The sequence below is a fragment of the Puma concolor genome, chromosome B1 (assembly GCF_028749965.1).
Source record: "Puma concolor isolate L17-30 chromosome B1, mPumCon1.1.hap2, whole genome shotgun sequence".
Classification (NCBI taxonomy): domain Eukaryota; kingdom Metazoa; phylum Chordata; class Mammalia; order Carnivora; family Felidae; genus Puma; species Puma concolor.
Genome location: NC_141670.1, coordinates 115,311,309 through 115,329,170, shown reverse-complemented (window position 1 = coordinate 115,329,170; position 17,862 = coordinate 115,311,309). Strand labels below are relative to the sequence as shown.

General features: G+C 35.0%; 1 protein-coding gene across 1 annotated transcript in view; it reads right to left on the bottom strand.

The window, feature by feature from the left end:
• The window catches only part of COL25A1 (collagen type XXV alpha 1 chain), a 469,078-nt gene that overhangs the window by 213,756 nt on the left and 237,460 nt on the right, over window positions 1–17,862 (bottom strand). The window contains exons 3-4 of the mRNA XM_025921769.2: window positions 6,780–6,824; window positions 4,708–4,715 (exon numbers count right to left, since the gene is read on the bottom strand). Coding sequence (XP_025777554.2) covers window positions 4,708–4,715; window positions 6,780–6,824 — 53 coding nt within the window. The remainder of the gene's footprint in view (window positions 1–4,707; window positions 4,716–6,779; window positions 6,825–17,862) is intronic.

Genomic DNA, 17,862 nt, shown 5'->3' with positions numbered 1-17,862 from the left:
TAAAATGGGTATAATAAATCTCTAGTTCACAAGGCTGGTATGAGACTTGGTCTATAAAGTAACACATAGGTAGGAAGTTACCATAAATTGTAATTATTAGTGAATCTGGAAAAGATTTACTATTGACTTAAAAGTCATGTTGTTTTTTCAGTATGAAGTAAAGATATCAGAGTTTTTCATCTAAAATTTCCTCAGAGATTTCTTTTTCCTAATTCATCTACCATATTGGCAGAAATAGCATTGTCAGCTTAACTTGGCTAAGTCTGCTTCATTCATCTGTCAACAAGATTCTGGGCTTCAAATTGAGTTGACAATTGCTGAAGGTAGATGGGACAGAACGGGCTACACAAGAGCGTCGTATTTCGCACCTCAGAGGGTTCTATGCTACCAACAATAACATCATATCTCTGTCAGTCAAGCACAATTATATGGCTTGATAGACTGATACAAATACAAAGCCAGTTAAAACAGGTCTCTGGACTCTTTTCTGGCTACAGTTATAGGGCTTGTTTGAATATCAGAATAGCGTCTCCTCTGGGGACAAAAGGACAGAGAAACCACATCCCCCACTGATTCTAAGAAAGGTCAAAAGTAGTGCAAAATTTGCTACATTTAAAAACTCTGAAATCACTTTGTAAATTTTTATCTGACTCTTTGCTTCCTATTGAAACATGATTGCATTTCTAAGAAATCCAAAGTAGGCGGTACAATTTCATGGCATCACAACAGTCAGGCAAATCATTCTAGAAACACATTTGTGATATCCAAGCTGGGCATTCAAGGCACTTTCATGGATTCCTTTAAAGCAATGTTTTATTACATGTTCCCTTTATGAAAAAGAAAATAGAAAGAAGTACCTGTTATTCATGTAAAAGTGAATTACACATACTATTATAAAATTGCTGCATTGCAGCCTTTTATAATGGAGACCCCTATGGTAGCAATATCTTTTTGTCAAAATAGATAACCGAGTAATAAGCTGAACACCTTCCTAAAGAGTGAATTGATACGTGGGATCTAATTCAAGTTGTATTTCAAGTTTTAAATTATAAATGACCTCAATATGCAAGATACAGAAACTGACAGAAGAAAAAACACTTCAGCCACACACTAATCTAGTGGGAAATATCCAATATATCAAATGAAGATGTAAATGTAAGGTTGTAAAATTAAATTTTATCATTATGCTTTTTTACTTCAGAGTGATTTTACTTCAGAGTGATTACTTCAGGAGGGCAATGAAAAGGTGACTCTTAGTGACAAAAGAGATCTGTTACTGTCAATCAATCTTTCATTTGTTTGTTTCATAAGTGTCCACATGCTGTTTTTTGCACAACTGAGCAGATGTCACAAGTGAATGACAAGAAAATACAAACCCCAACACCAGGTTACACTTCATAATCTTTCTGTACATGGGAAGCCATGGCAGCACAGAAGCTCGTGGCAAGAAGGAAGCTTGAGGAATTTCCTTGTGCTAAGTATTCTAACACAGGTTCAGTGTCACAAATTGCTCACCAGAAGGAAGACTATGGAATTTTTCAGACTACCTTTGTGCCTTACGTTGTATTTACAGGATGGAGGCAAGGGCAACTGCCATTACAATGGCAGCGTAAGCATTGATGTTTCCTGTAATTTCTTATTTGTGCAGATAGCTAAATATACTTTTTAAAAACACAAAAAAGGAAAATAAAATTTCTCTAAAAATAAAATTACAGAAACTTTCAGATTTCAGTTCATGGAAAAGAAATGGAAGGGGAAAATACACATAAAATTAAATGATGCTAAAACTAGGAAGACTATGGTCACTTTAAGTTATAATTGTTAATAATTGGATATTATATCTCAATATATCATTGGTAAGCCTATTTAATCATAATAATGCCACTGCTTACTGATTTTTATTCAGATGCAAGATATATAATGGAAATATTTTATAGAGTGATCTCCTCTGAAGTAAAATTTGATATAAGGCAAATACTTCTTGAAAATCATATATGAAGGTTTATTAGAAATTAGAGCCTCAACAGGATTCCATTATAAGATATTTCACCCATAAGGATTCCCATGATATGGGGTTCCAAGTACTATAAGACTCCATTGTATTAGTAAAGATAGCATAATCAATACGTATTTTTTTCTCCTTTTCACAATCGATGGTTTTTCATCTTACCAAATGTGAGTGACTTATCTTTTAGTCAGTATAAAAACTCATGATTATACTTTATTTCGTAGATTTGATGCGGTTTGCTAAACACATTACAACTTCTTTAAAATGCAATCGAGATGGAACAGTATGAATGCTTATTTTATGAATTAACCACTTTACATTTTTTGGACATGTTTTTATTATACACAGTTATTTATATAAAGAAACAGGATTGGACCCATGGCCTACCACTGTTACACAATGATTCATGTTGCAACACACTCAAAACTCATAAGGAATAGGGATAATGTGGTAAGTGGAAAGGGTTTGAACCAGACACATCTAACTGAATTCCAACTTTGTAAACCCTCTCTAGAGGTAAAACTATTGATAATTAACCTCTATGAGTCTTCCTCACTGAACAATGGGAATGGTAACACCAGGAATTTTGTGAGGCAAAACGGAAGTATGTGTGTAAAGTTCCTAGACTATTGCCTGCCACATGTAGACATACCTCATTATTATTACATTTCACTTTTTTGGGCTTCACGGGTATCTTTTTTTTTTTTTAATACAAAGTGAAGGTTTGATAAGAGACTCTTAAAAACTGAGAACAAACTGAGGGTTGATGGGGGTGGGAGGGAGAGGAGGGTGGGTGATAGGTATTGAGGAGGGTGTTGGGATGAGCACTGGGTATTGTATGGAAACCAATTTAACAATAAATTTCATATTTAAAAAATAAATAAATAAAATAAAAGACAAATGCATTAAAAATAAAAAAATAAATTTAAAAAAAAGTGAAGGTTTGCAGCAATCCTGCGTTGAGCAAGGTACAGGCACCACTTTCCAATGGCATTTGCTCACTTTGTTTCTCTGTGCCACACTTTGGTAGGTCTCACAATATTTCAAATTTTTTCATTATTATTATAACTGTTATGGTGATCTGTGATCAGTGTTTATGATTCAGTGAAATCTCAGATGATGATTAGCATTTTTAGCAATAAAATATTTTTAATTAAGGTAGGTACCTTATTTTTTTTAACATACTGCTATTACACACTTAACAGACTACAGTATAGTGTAAACATAACCTTTATATGCACTAGGAAGCCAAAAATTCACTTGGCTCACTTTATTGTGATATTCGCTTTATTGCAGTGGTCTGGAACCAAGCCCATGATATTTTCCAGGTATGCCTGTACTTGGGGCTTAAACACATTAGTTCTATTTTCTTTTTATATACTAAGAAAGGAAAGAACAATTAAATCTTTAGTGGAGATCCTGGACTAATAGATGTTTCAAGAAAGCAGGATCTAGATGGCTGCCTAAATTTGTGAAGGACCAAAGAAGAAATACTAGAACCCGAAATGTCACCATTTGGCAGAAGCAAGATTTAACTACACCTTCGCATGTCTAATACTTACTTACATCCACATCCACACACAAAAAAAAGTCTTGAACTGTCTATTCTGGCTGTAATTTCCAGAGTTTCCTCTGGGTAGTAGTGGTTTGCTTCTAGCTTTAAAGACAGAGGCTTAAATATGAAGCGAAAGAATAAAGTTCCTAGACCTGGGGCATACCATCTGCCTAGCATTAAGCAAGAGCTGAAAGTCAGTTACAGAAGCAAAGTCATTTCTAACATGATTTATGTTCCACCCTTGAACGTGGCAGGAAGACTGCAAAAGATATTTGGAAGCCAATGCTTCCTCTGAATAAAGTAAACGAGTATATGCTAAGCCCCTCTCCCTGGACCATGCTGGCCTGTTAGATAAGTTGCCAATGTGGAGTCTTTGAACCCTGGAGCAAACTGGCTATTTGGGATGAGAAAGTATCTCAAGGCCAATGATCATGGCTACCGTAAATGTACAGTGGACAATGCAAACACTGGGGTCAGACAACAGATATCCAGGATATTATTACTCAAAAACACATCCAGCTCAAAGCTGACAAGATAATCTGTTCCTGTGAGTGCAAAGCAGGCTGGAATGCGGCAGCTCTGACCTACTCAAGGAACGAAAAAAGAGAGTGCAACTCTCCAAGGGCTCCATCTCATGTTCTTTATGCAGGCAAACTCCAAGGGACTTCAAAGGGAGTGTTGCCTAAGGAGGGAGTACCAGACCAAGCCCCCGGGGGGTATCATTTCCATGATCATGTTGCCATCTACATTTGGTGGACTGGCAAATGCAAATATTTCAGATACAAGTTTAAACAGATGAAAAAAGAAGTGCGAAATAGCTTGGGGATTTGCTTACAAGAGAAACCTCAGAATTCCAGGAAAAGTATTTAATATCAGGAGCTTCATAAGTTTGTCCAAAAGTCCCAAGAGAGTAATTGGCTTGTGAGTGTATCAAAAATAAAGTCTTTTTTAATTGACACATATTACACTTCAACATATCCAAAATAGTGTACTAAAAAAATAATTTCCCAATGTTAGATATCCTTCAAAGGTCAGTAACATTTTTCTAATTGAAATATAGACTATATTTTGATGTCTTAACATAGTTTTAATATACATGATCCTGATTAACGTAGAAGATCCCAAATGCAGCAAATATACTTACAGGAGGACCTGTGGGGTAGGGGTGGGGTGGAGAGAATAAGAGAAAGGGAGAGATGAATTAGTGAATATGCAAAATATGAAGATTAAATAAAAGATGAAAGCATTGTCATAATCATCATCAAAATACAAGGGACAAAGAAGTCATCTAGAGTTCAATGGTTCTTAATCTTTTTTTAGGTCATGGACAACTTTGATATCCATATCATAAAAGTGTATTTATCCATACATTTTATCCAGATACATATCTATTTCCATTTTATCCATATCATAAAAGTGTATTTACATCTATCTGCACACAAACTTTATATAAAGTTTCAATGGATGTTCAGATTCCCTGAGGCCTCTCTATGAATTACTGAAAGGCTCATCTTAAGATGGCCTATTTATATAGCTAAAAATTTAAATAAAATGTGAATCAGGAGGATCTTTGGTCATTGATGATAGCCCAGTTATAAAGAATTGATATATAACTTTCTGGAGTTTGGTAAAATGGCTAAATGAGAAATGCACCCATTATTTGTTCTAAAAATGTTTTTCATTCAGTAGCATTGTCAATATATAAAAGACTAAACCCTGATGTTTATATGTTTCTTTAAAACTATGTATTTTCATCAAAACATAGGCAAAGTCTAAGAAATTTCAATATTTTGCACACTGTATGCTCAATTAAAACACAAACACAAGTTTTTAGTAGTCAAGAAGTTAGGAATTGGCTTTTTAAATTTCTATAAAACTTCACATAAGTACAAAATTTTTACTTCCCCCCCCCCCAATCCTTTTTATTTCTTTTGACAAAGATCAATTCACCAACTATTTGACTCTGCTAATGTTTTATTATTTCTTTTTCCTTAAAATACATTTATAATCCATCTTTAAATATAAAACTGCATTTTGTGAAAGGGATACCTGTACAAGCTTCCAATTACTTAGATTAAATGAGGTTGAAAGATAACTTTTAGGAACACTTTTAAGGGAATTAAGCAGGTATCTTGCCTAAATTAGTAAATTTTTCATAAATCTCTTTCACTTCAACATATTTTTTTCCAAAAAGAAGAGGAAATGAGACAAAAAACTAAAAACACTACAAATCAATCTGTTCCTTTTTTTTCATAGATCAGTATTTTTACTGTTTCTACTGGAAAAGAGCATTTCTTAGCGTACTTGAATCAAACCTTGAATTACTTTCAAAGTGAAGAAAAAACTCAAATAAAAAATGTTTTTTGAAACCAAATATCCAAATAGTGTGTGCACCTACTGTTTGACTTGTTTTATAAAGTCTAAGGCTCCAAAACGACCATGCGAAGTCTTATCAGGCCATCAATTCTTCCTTGCAAGGTAAGAGGAAGGTACATATAGGGATTTGGCCTAAGAGCAAAAACTCACTGGAATAGGCATCGGGACAATTGGTTCTGTTTCAAGTTCTGCTCTTAAAAATTTGCGTGGCCTTGGCTGGATCACCTGACTGTTCTGGGGCCTCCATTTCCTCAACTACAAAATGAAAATGCTGGATTGATTACTAAAGCTGCTGTCATCACTAAAATCCTAGGGTTATATGAGAGAAATAAAAATTCCAAATTTTGAAATGAATGAGAGTAAAAGCATGACAAAATTGTACCAGTTGGATAAAATAACAATAAACCTTTCCAAGACATGTGCCCCAGTGTCCCAAAGCAGATGTTTTCACAAAGATGTGTTCTCACAAAGATGTTTTCTCCATGCATGTACATGTATGGAGACAGAAGCATGGGTGATATTGCTACACTGTATGAAGCTAAAAAAGTCTCCACTGTACACAAAAAGGACCAACTTAACCTGATACAGTAAATAACCCCAAATTGGGTGCCAGTGGTTATCAAATTTAACAACTTAACAATATTTTCCAAACTTCTATCTATGGTTTGATGGAAATAAGGAGATGATAAAAAAAAAAATTCTAGGTCGAGTAGAGAAGATTTAGACACATGCACAAGCTTGTGGGCAACCTCCAGCAAGACTATATAATCATTAATTAGGAGGAACAGATGCAGGAATCTAACCAAAACATTAATGACAAAGAGCAGCTGAGAGACTTACCAGATTCTCCTCTTCGGCCCCTCTTACCTCGTTTCCCCGGAGGGCCTGAAATACAAAGAAGAATTTTTTGAAAGTGGTTTAATATTTTTTTTCTTACTCCAAAGTGGCTAGTAAATCATTATTGATGTATTTTATCACTATTTTTAACTAATAACCTCAAAGAAAGGACCAGATATTTGTAAAGGCCAGCTTATCAGCATAACTCTTAAGCTTCAGTTAATTATAAAACCTATGCCAGATGTCTAATCATCTAGCATTACTTAAGAACACTGAACATTCAGAATTTTTATTCATGCTGCCTGTTTATCATCAGTAAAGATGAATTTAATTGCAAATTGGTACTGAGATTTCATGTGTCTTAGGAAAATTTCTTTTATAAAGATTTCATTATATTAATAATTAAAAGTGCTAAGTTCAAGATTATAGTTTCTCTTCAGTCAGGTTCATCATGATTGATGACTTCCTTGCAAATATTTAGTTGGCAGTTAAATGTATATATTTGTAATTGGAATTATCCTTACAATATTTCTATTTTATTAAATATGAATTTTCATATATTAGAATTTCTCTTATTGAGAACCAGCTGAGTTAAAGACATACTTTTTAATTGGAAAGTGTTTAGGTACTAACTATAGGTCTCATTTTTTTAAGGAGCTATCTCATTACTGTCATTCAGTAAATAGTCTTTATGATGATCCCACTTTGAAAGTAGAGAAAGACTTCTTTTTTTCCAGTGAATTGCCTATAAAGACCACCAAGCTAGTATGTATCAGACTTAACACAAGATTCTAGACATTCATGGCTTTCAAGCCATTACTCTCAATTATATCATTTTTGCCCTCATTTCCTCAAGTAGGAATAGTTCCCACTGAATTATGAATAGAAGAGAATAATTAGGCCACAATGAGAATTAAGGTCTTATAATATTTGCTGTAACAAAGAGGCCAAGGAAAATACAGACCCTTCTGGTTTTAAAGAATGAGCTGCTGAGTTGGACTGATGACTTCCAAACTCTAGAAAGTTCAAGACACAAGCAGCACAGGCCTTAGCAGTCAGCCGGCTCCCAACGTGATCCTGAGCTACCAACTTCCACATGGAAACACTATCATGAGAATAAAAACATCAGTGGGCCAGTTAGTTTCCCCTCAAGCCCTTACACAGAGTAAGTCTGGTCATCTGTGTTTCATAACAGGTTAAAAACAATCAAGCAATAAAATTGATTGAAAATGTTACGAGAAGCAGCAGAGTCCAAAATTGTTATTCAAAATTTCATATTTCTTTCTGTATTCTGGACTAAAGAGAAATTTCTTGAATCATATTCAAGATATTCTTGGCCAAACTGAAAGCAGAAGAAAAAATCACACAAATAGGTAAACTCAGCAGGACCCTAATAAGTATGAAAATACATATCTATTTACACCCGTCCAAACACACATGCACAGAAATATATTGACATATTCTCATATATACAATGTCTTTAAGATTAGGAATCAGATTTTTTTCTATTATAAAATTACTTAAACTAAGAAGTATTTAGCAACAAATATATACTTCTGATGTCTATGGTCTGCATAGTAAGGGTTTATAGGTTAATGTATAAGATATCTATCTGCCCTGAAGAGGGAAAGAAGTTGAAAAGATTACATAAAATAACACATATGAAAAATTTGTTAGTATAGTGTTGTGAAGACAGCACCTTGAGTTTATGCTCTGATTTATTCTTTCTACTCAAAACATATGGCCAATTATAAAAAGAGAAAAAGTTTTTAGAAGAATTTGTATTCAAAAAAGAAACGGGCATGTCCACAGGCTAGAAATGGACCAAAAATGCAAAGTGGGAAGCAGGGATAAAGCCATGAGCCTGTTGGCTCTAGTTCCAGACATAGAAATAATGGCCATAAGTATGATTCCTGGAGAATAAATACTCAAAAGTTTTCTAACCAGAGTCAGGCTCACTTAATAAAGCCAGTGACTTGGAAATGCTGAAGATAAGCTGAAAAAAAAAAACCAGGTCTCTGGCTTAAAGGCTGAAGAATATGGACATAGTCTCTCAATCAGAAAACCAGTAGATGCTTACTTGATGCCTAATTCTATCATATCTACAACATATATCTAGGACAGAAGTCTAGAAATGCCATTTTATTTTTTTTTTAATGTTTATTTTTGAGAGAGAGAGATACAGATGGAGAGCAAACAGGGGAGGGGCAGAGAGAGAGGGAGACACAGAATACAAAGCAGCCTCCATTTCTGAGCTGATAGCACAGAACCTGACGAGGGGCTCGAACTCATGAACTGGGAGATCATGACCTTAGCTGAAGTCGGATGCTTAACCGATTGAGCCATTCAGGCACCCCTAGAAATGCCATTTAAAGACCAGTCTGGTCTAGAAGGCTAAGGATGTCAGGGAAAGACAAACATAAAAGAGTTAGGTAAGAAAGGGTGAGTACAGAGGAAAGAAAAGCAGGCATACATAGTGAGAAAACTACATTGAAAGAAAGACGAAAGAAAAGAGAGAGGGAGGGAGGAAGGCAGGCAGAGAGAAAGAATACATAATGAGTACACAAAACAAAATTCTAAAACATATGAAGAAATCTAATGCTAAGAAAGGCAACACTCAACAATAGGATCATGAATTCTTTCCAGGTAAAATTAATCTAAAAAAAATCAGACAAAAGTCAGTATATTAATTATACTTTAAGAGATAAATTAAAAAGTAATATTCATTAAAGAGCAAGGGTTTTTAAAGGTAAATAAGAAAAAAATCTATCTGAAAAAGAACCCTTGAGAAACCTTGAAAAAAAAAGTCATTGAAATTAAAAAAAAAAAAAAAAAAAAGAATAAATCATTTAAATGGTAGCCTGGATATGGTTGAAGACAGAATTGATGTAGAAGATGTAGAATACAGCCCAGAGACAGATCCAATATTGATTTGTTCCTATCTATCTGTCTACCTATCTATCTACTCTGGTCTGAATGTTTGTATGCTCCCAAAATTCATATATTGAAATTCTAACTCCCAAAACTGATGGTATTAGGACGTGGGGACTTTGGGAAACGACTAATTCATGAGGCTGGGGCCCTTGTGAATGGAATTAGTGCCTCATAAAAGATTCCCTAGAAAGACTCCCAAACCCTTCCACTATGTGAGGATAGAGTGAGAAGATACCATCTATGAACAAGGAAGAGAGCCCTCACCAGAAGATGACCATGCTGGCACCTTGATCTTAGACTTTCCAGCCTCCAGAACTGTAAGCAATACAGTTTTTGCTGTTTACAAGCCACCCAGCCTGTGGTAATTTTTTATAGCAGCCCAAACAGACTAAGACAACTATCTGTCTATCTACATTTCTATCTGTCTACCCACCTACCTAGCTGTCTGTGTCAAGAGGCAAAATTTTACTTACATCACCAAGAGTACCCAAAAGAAATTATAGAGAAGCCCATATTTAAGTGATAACAGATGAGGATTTTCCAGAACTGAATATAGAAACCCTAAGATTAAAGTTATACCCAAAATGGCAAGTAAAAATAAATCACACTTAAATATAATAATGTTCAAGAATAAAGAGAAAAATGTTAGGAATTACCAGAGGGAAAATTACAGTGGAAGGTGCTTTGACTACTGTCTCACCAACAGCAAAGGTGTCAGAAGAGCTTAGTCCTGATTTTCATAATAAATCTCAGATATCTCTTATTATTATTTGTTTATTGGAATTAGTTACCATTTTCCCCTGATGAATGTTCCTTTTAAATGGTAGAATTTATCAATAAAAATAAATTGCATAAGTATTTTAAATAGTTTGGGGGCGCCTGGGTGGCGCAGTCGGTTAAGCGTCCGACTTCAGCCAGGTCACGATCTCGCGGTCCGTGAGTTCGAGCCCCGCGTCAGGCTCTGGGCTGATGGCTCAGAGCCTGGAGCCTGTTTCTGATTCTGTGTCTCCCTCTCTCTCTGCCCCTCCTCCATTCATGCTCTGTCTCTCTCTGTCCCCCCAAAAATAAATAAACGTTGAAAAAAAAATTTTTTAATAGTTTGAAATAAGCTATAAAACAATATTTAAAAGATATCAAATTATGAAAAAATGGTCAAAAATGCAATATCTTTTGAAAACATCAAAAGACAAAGAATATTTCTGAACATGTCTGTCTTAAATATTCAATCATAGGCTTAAAGGAATAAACCAAATGCTGTGGGAAGTGTCTGTTATATTGAGAATTGAGAAAGAATAGAATCTAAGGGAACTGAAAAGACACTGACAAAACATACCTATTGAAAATGAAAAGGTTACAAAGAATTTCATCCTATGTGAAAGAGAAAATGAAGTTGAACTGAGTTATGATAAGATGAGAATCGAAACTATGGGATTTATAAAGAAAATACTAGATTGGAGAAGAGGATGTACAGTTACTACAAGAAACAGAAGACTGGAGTGAGCACTATGCTAGGCTTAGTGAACTAATAAATTACATAAACCTCCTGAAAGACATAAATACAGATCTTGCTTAAAAAAGAATAAATAAAATTTTTGAAAATAATCTGTGCAGATCAGATAATTTGATACTGCTTTTGATTTTAAGGATGAAAATAATTTTTTAAAAATGACTGGATGGGATGAATTTAACAATGGACAGCTGGACACTAGGATGAAAAATCAGAAAAGGCAAATGATAGATTTTTCCCAGGCAAAACTGATGTTAACAATAGTTCAGATAGACCGTGGCCATTTCCATTCTAAGCCGAGTGATGAAGTGTTGAGTAGTCATGAGCTGTATGAATGAATACAAAGGCTAAAACCTGACTCTTATTCACTGAATTTGGCCAGGTCCTTGGAGCAGAAATTCTCAGTGAACTCTGTCAGCAGAAAGCCATGACTCTGCAAGAGAAAGTGGTTCAAGAATATGAATGGGAAGCTATCAGCAACAGAAGAAGTGAAAACTTACAAGCAGAGAATTCATGAAATGAAAAATGAGTTATGGAAAACAGAGAGAGGCTATAAAACCAGACTGCTCTTTGTAATAACAAAATTCATGGCAATCAGTACTGTTCGTGTTTCAGAAAGAGTTTTTGCTTGAAAGACAATGCAAACTGTCAGCCTGAGACAGACATTAGTAAAAATTAGCCATAATGGAAATGCTTTAAAGACTTGTGTCAACAAACCCAGCTGGAGATAGATCCAGGTCATCAAAGCACATCATAAGAAGGTGTCTTAAGCTAAGCTAATTCTTTGTGCCCAAAACTAATATTTGCTGGAGCACTCTACTCCTTACTAAAGGTATACCCACCTGTCAGAAGGCTCTTTTCTAAGGTGAGAGATGTACCTAGAAGTAAACACATGCTTATGTATGAGCCTTCCCATGATCTTGGGGGGTGGGTGGTTATTGCACATGTCTGGAATAACCCTCATCTGGTTTATCAGATGAATTACCAAAACGTGTCAATTCTATTTCTATTACTTGAATCTATTCACTCTTCTCCACTCCAAGTATTTCATGGGTGAGTAACCTTTCTGGTTACTTAGAGAAGAGATTTTTTTAACGAGGATTTTACTTGCCCTTTAAAAACATTTTACCACTTATAAACATTTACAATTAAATAAATAGGAAGCATTCGAGAAAAGTTTCAGAATCTATAATGGGCTGGGTTTTTTGTTTTGTTTTGTTTTGTTTTTACCTCTTGCTTCCTATTTCAACACACATTTCTAGCTGTCCCTGTTTTGGGGGGAAAAGAAATAATATGGATAGAAACAAAGGGAAGAACTAAAATCAAAATGGATTAAAGACTTAAATATAAGGACTGAAACAATAAATCTCCTAGGATGAAAACATAATGAAAAAGCTCCTTGACACTGGTGTTGGCAATGATTTTTTGGGTATCACAACAAATGCACAAGCAACAAAAGCAAAAACTAAACAAGTGGGATTATATGAAACTAAAAAGTTTTTGCACAACAAAGGAAATGATAAACAAAATAAAAATTCAGTCTATGGAATGGAAGAAAATATTTGCAAACCATATATCTGATAAAGGGCCAACACTCCAGATATATAAGGAATTCCTACAAATCAATAGCAAAACAATAAATCACCCAATTTAAAAATGAGCAAAGAACCCAATCGACATGTCTCCAAAGATGACCTACAAATGGCCAAAAAGTATATGAAAAAGTGCTGAACATCACTGATCATCAGAGGAATGCAAATCAAAACCACAATGAGATATCACCTAACCCCTGTTAGGATGGTTATTATTAAAAATAACAACAACAACAACAGGATAAGCATTGGTGATGGAATGGAGAAAAAAAAAAAAAACCTTGTACACTGTTGGTGGGATGTACATTGGCACACCCACTATAAAAAAATATGGCGATTCCTCATAAAATTAAAGCTGGAACTAGAATAAGATCCAGCAATCCCACGTCTGGATATTTATCCAAAAGAACTGAAATCAAGATCTCAAAAAGATATACCTATACTCCTGCGTTTATTGCAATGTTACTCACAATAGCCAACGTACGGAAACAACTTAAATGTCCACCAACAGATAGATGGTTAAAGCAAATGTGGCATATACATGCAGTGGAATGTTATTCAGCCTCAAAAAAGAAAGAAATCCTGCCATTTGCAATAATATGGATAGATCTGGAGGGGATTATGCCACGTGAAATAAGCCAGATACAGAAAGACAAATATGATCTCATTTATATGTGGAATCTAAAATAGTCAAACTCATAGAAGCAGAGAGTCGAATAGTTATTGCCATGAGCTGGGAGGAGAGGGAAACGGGAATATGATGGATACAAAGTTACTTTTAAGGAAGATGAATTCTGGAGATCTACCATAGTATGGTGCCTACAGCTAACAATACTGTACTGTATATGTGAGATTTCCGAGGAGGGTAGATCTTATGTCAAGCATTCTTACCACAAAATAGTAATAGTAGGGAGTGGAAGGAAACTTTGGGAGGTAATGGATATGTCTATGGCCTTGATCATGGTGATGGTTTCACAGATGTATACTTATTTCAAATTCATTGAGCTGATAGATTAAATATGTACAGCTTTTTACATGTCAATTATACTTCAGAGAAGGGGATTAAAAAAAAGAAACAAAGGGAAGGCTCATACCCTGAGTGATCATGATTAGATGTGTTGTCACCATAAAAGATGGTGAAAAACTCACCATGCTGTTACAAGAATGACCTAATGGTGACTACTGACCTGGATCATTTGAGAATTCCATAAAAAAGGTAATGAACACATGTAATGGCACAAACTAGGAGCTCAATAAATAGTAACTCGGTCTTCTGGTTTATTTATATTTTCTTGTTACATTTAGTCAATAGTAATAATGTATTTGAGTATTTGACAAGAAAAGCTGAATGTGTATGTGAATAAGATTGTGAGAAATTAACATTACCTTCTGATTAAAATATTCAAAGAGGCAAGTTAGTATAAAGAAAGAATATGGAACGCAAAGTTAAAAGACTTACTGGTTTCCACTGCTGTGTAAATTGATCCTACAATTAACCTCTTTGGTTTTAGTCTGCTAAAAGATCTGGCAAATAATACTAACTTTACCATATTTTTGTGATTATTGGGAAGGTAAAGGCTGTAAGTGCTATATACATATGATAAGTGAGTCTGCCCTTCATTTCTCATTAATTCATTGAAGCTTATAAACTATTTCCATGCTATATTACTGTCATAATCATCAATAAAAGTAGTAAGACTTCTAAACAATTTGACACATCCTAATAAAAAGCTGATTTATTTATTTTTTTAATTTTATTTAAGTTTACTTATTTATTTTTAGAGAGACGGGGGGGGGGGGTGGTGAGGGAGGGGCAGAGAGAGGGAGAGAGAGAGAATCCCAAGCAGGCTCTACACTGTCACACTGTCAGGGCTCGAACTCATTAACTGTGAGATCATGACCTGAGCCAAAATCAAGAGTTGGATGCTTAACCGACTGAGTCACTCAAGTGCCCGAAAGGTTGAAATTTTAGTCAGAAGTTTCATCTCCAGAGGCAAAGAGGTCATCAGAGAAAATGATGTAAAACTACCTCAAACAACAGTAAATTGTCCAAAAATTCCATACTCTTATCCAGAATTCTGGAGGCAGAAAAGCAGAAATATTAAGGCAAAGGAAACAGCAGGAGACTGAGCTTGTGGTCAGGGAGGGAAAGAGTGAGTAAGAAGCCCTGGAAAGCATATGGAGCAACCCATGTGCCAATGCACACTGGAGTAGGGAGGCCTACAGAAGAAATGTGTGCAAGCCTAGGACCCCTCCCCTGCAAGTGATCCCAGGAATAGGTCTCCAACAGCTGCAGATGGCTCTCAGGAGAGAGGAACCTGTCTGGGCACAGAGGAGATGGTAGATCAGCCTTCCTGAACCATCCTCCCCCATCCTCCTGCTCCTTTGAGAATACTAAGCCACGTTTACCTTCAGATCTTCTGGATTAACCTTGCAAGTAGGCACAGATTAATTTCAGAGCCTTCCCCAAAGTCCTCCCACCTGCTTGCATGCTTAATGCCTGAAATTCTTTCAACATAGACCAAAGCTTTTCATTCCACAATTAGAAGTAAAAGGCTTAAACAGCAAATGTTTGGTAGAAGCAGAATATTAGCTAAAATGTATTTTCCCCATACTCATAAAATGTCCATACGACAACATACCCAAGAGGTCATACAGCCCAAGGTTTTCACACTGTGCTTGATACCCAGATATGAGAGCAGCTCCAATTTGCCATATTGAATAGCAACCATTTGCTGTAAAAGTTCATCGGCTAACACAAGCTTATAAATCAATGATTCATATTTCTGCAAATGTAAGATTGAAGCCAAGATAAGTGAAAACAACCTGCTGAGGGTCCCACACAGCAGACATCAGCTTCCTGATTCCAAGCTCAGTGCTCTTTGACTTAGCACGCTGCTTCTCATTTTGGAACTCATGCTCTATAGATTGAAAGACTGGACACAACCGTCGCCAACTTTCCAAACTGCTTCATTTTATCAATGGCTTGCTTCATATTTTTATAACATGGCTACTTAGAGGCAGATATACTATTATTACTTGTTACAGTCTCCCACTAGACTGTAAGCTCTTGAGGATACAAATTCCCTTGTTCATCTTTGTGTCTCTAGTAAAACGGCACAGGACTTAGCACTCAATAAAACTTTAAAGGAATACTGCCTATGGAGTATTTGATGCATGCCAACATTATTTCATACTGTGTTAATTTTTAAAAGAAATAACTTTTTTTTATTTAAGAGATTTATTTCCCAAGATATTTTAAGTCAGCATGTACTGCACTATATGTAACAGAGGCTAGTTTGTTTTAAATATCTTTTATGTGTGTGTTTTTGTTTCAAATTTCCTCAAGTTTCTAATCTCCATGGAATGTCAGTTTGTAAAAGAAAGGTAATCATAATAAATAATAGGTAATAATTTAAGTTTATAATAGCCAAGCTCCATAACTCTCGACAGAATATTATTCAGATATGCATTATTTATGTTAAAGGCAATGAGCTTAACTGAAAAATTGTAAAAGTAGATTTCCCTTTTTTTTAGCAACACAAGATACACACTAACAAATGTTTAGGGGATTTTATTCTTACAAGTTATTTGAGTAATAAAAAATATAAAAATTAATAGTTAGTTAGTAAAAATAGTTCATTGGTATTTTAGTTATAAACAATAAAAATGAAGTTGCTAAATTTTTATTTTTGAGCCCCAACCACCTAATTTCAATAAGGCTAGGAAAATCTATAATGTACTAGATTCCTAAGATTAGTAATTAGAATTGTTCTGCCAAATTCCTAGAGGAGATTTAAAAAATCAAATAAAAAGATCAAATCTTTAAAGTAATTTTATGAATATTCCTCTCAAAAATCTGCTTATTTTCTAGCTTTTACACCCTCAACTTTTTCTTGGTAACAATTTCAAGTCACACTTATGAAACAAAATATTTGCAGAAATTGTGTTCAATTAATGAAGATGAAACAATGTAACTCATAGAAGATATAAAAAAAAAAAGAAAAAACTCCCTTCTTTTAGTAGCTAATAAATGTGAAAACATTAGGAGTGTACACATTAGGTCACCTAAAGCCAACTAGGTGGATGTGTACAGGTGCACTGGCTTAAATGTAAAATGCAATACTTCCTTGGGGTAGCAGCCAATTGGTTTTAAAGCAACTAGTTTAGAGGAAAATGGGCTATTTATTCCCAAATATACTTTCCATTAGAATTTTTAGGCAGCAAGGCATGCCCTTCTGGCAAAGTATGTTTTTATTTTCTCATGAAATATATTGAGAACAAGTGTTTTGTTTTGTCTATTTATTTTTCTCATTTTTAAAATGGAAGTTTTAACAACTGCAATGTGAATATTTTACATAAATATAAGCAACTTACATCGGAATTGTGAATGTTGGGGCTCCTGAGTGGCTCAGTCGGTTAAGTGACCAACTCGGTTTGGTTCAGGTCATGATCTCACAGTTTGTGAGTTTAAGTCCCATGTTGGGTTCCACAACTGGCAGTGTGAAGTCTGCATGGGATTCTCTCTTCCCCTGTCTCTCTGACCCTCCCTCACTCACACTGTCTCTGTCCCTCTCAAAATAAATAAATAGACTTAAAAAAAACCACAATTGTGGTGAATGTAATTCGCAACATTACTATTATCATTAGCATTTTTTTAATTGGTTGAGTTTCTGTGCCTTGTGGAGAGAGGCCAACAGGCCACATAATAGCATTCTAAACCATCTTGCCATTATTTCAAGTTCAATTCTAGCTTGTGCTTCATTTAAATGAAGTATTTCATATAAATTCAAGCACATTTTACACTTACCCAAGAATTAATTGATATTTGTAAGTTTATAACTAGAGAAAAATGACCATATTTATGAGACAACTGGGGACTCTCACAAGAACACACTGGATGAAACAACTCCACTTACACAATTAAAGAAGAAGGTTTCCAAACCAAGTGCAATGGGATCTTTTCTGGGCTTTATGTTGAGGCTTTGTTTCCAGAAATGGAATTCCAGCAAATGAGGAGTTGTCTTTATTGCTGTTTTCAATATTTAGATAA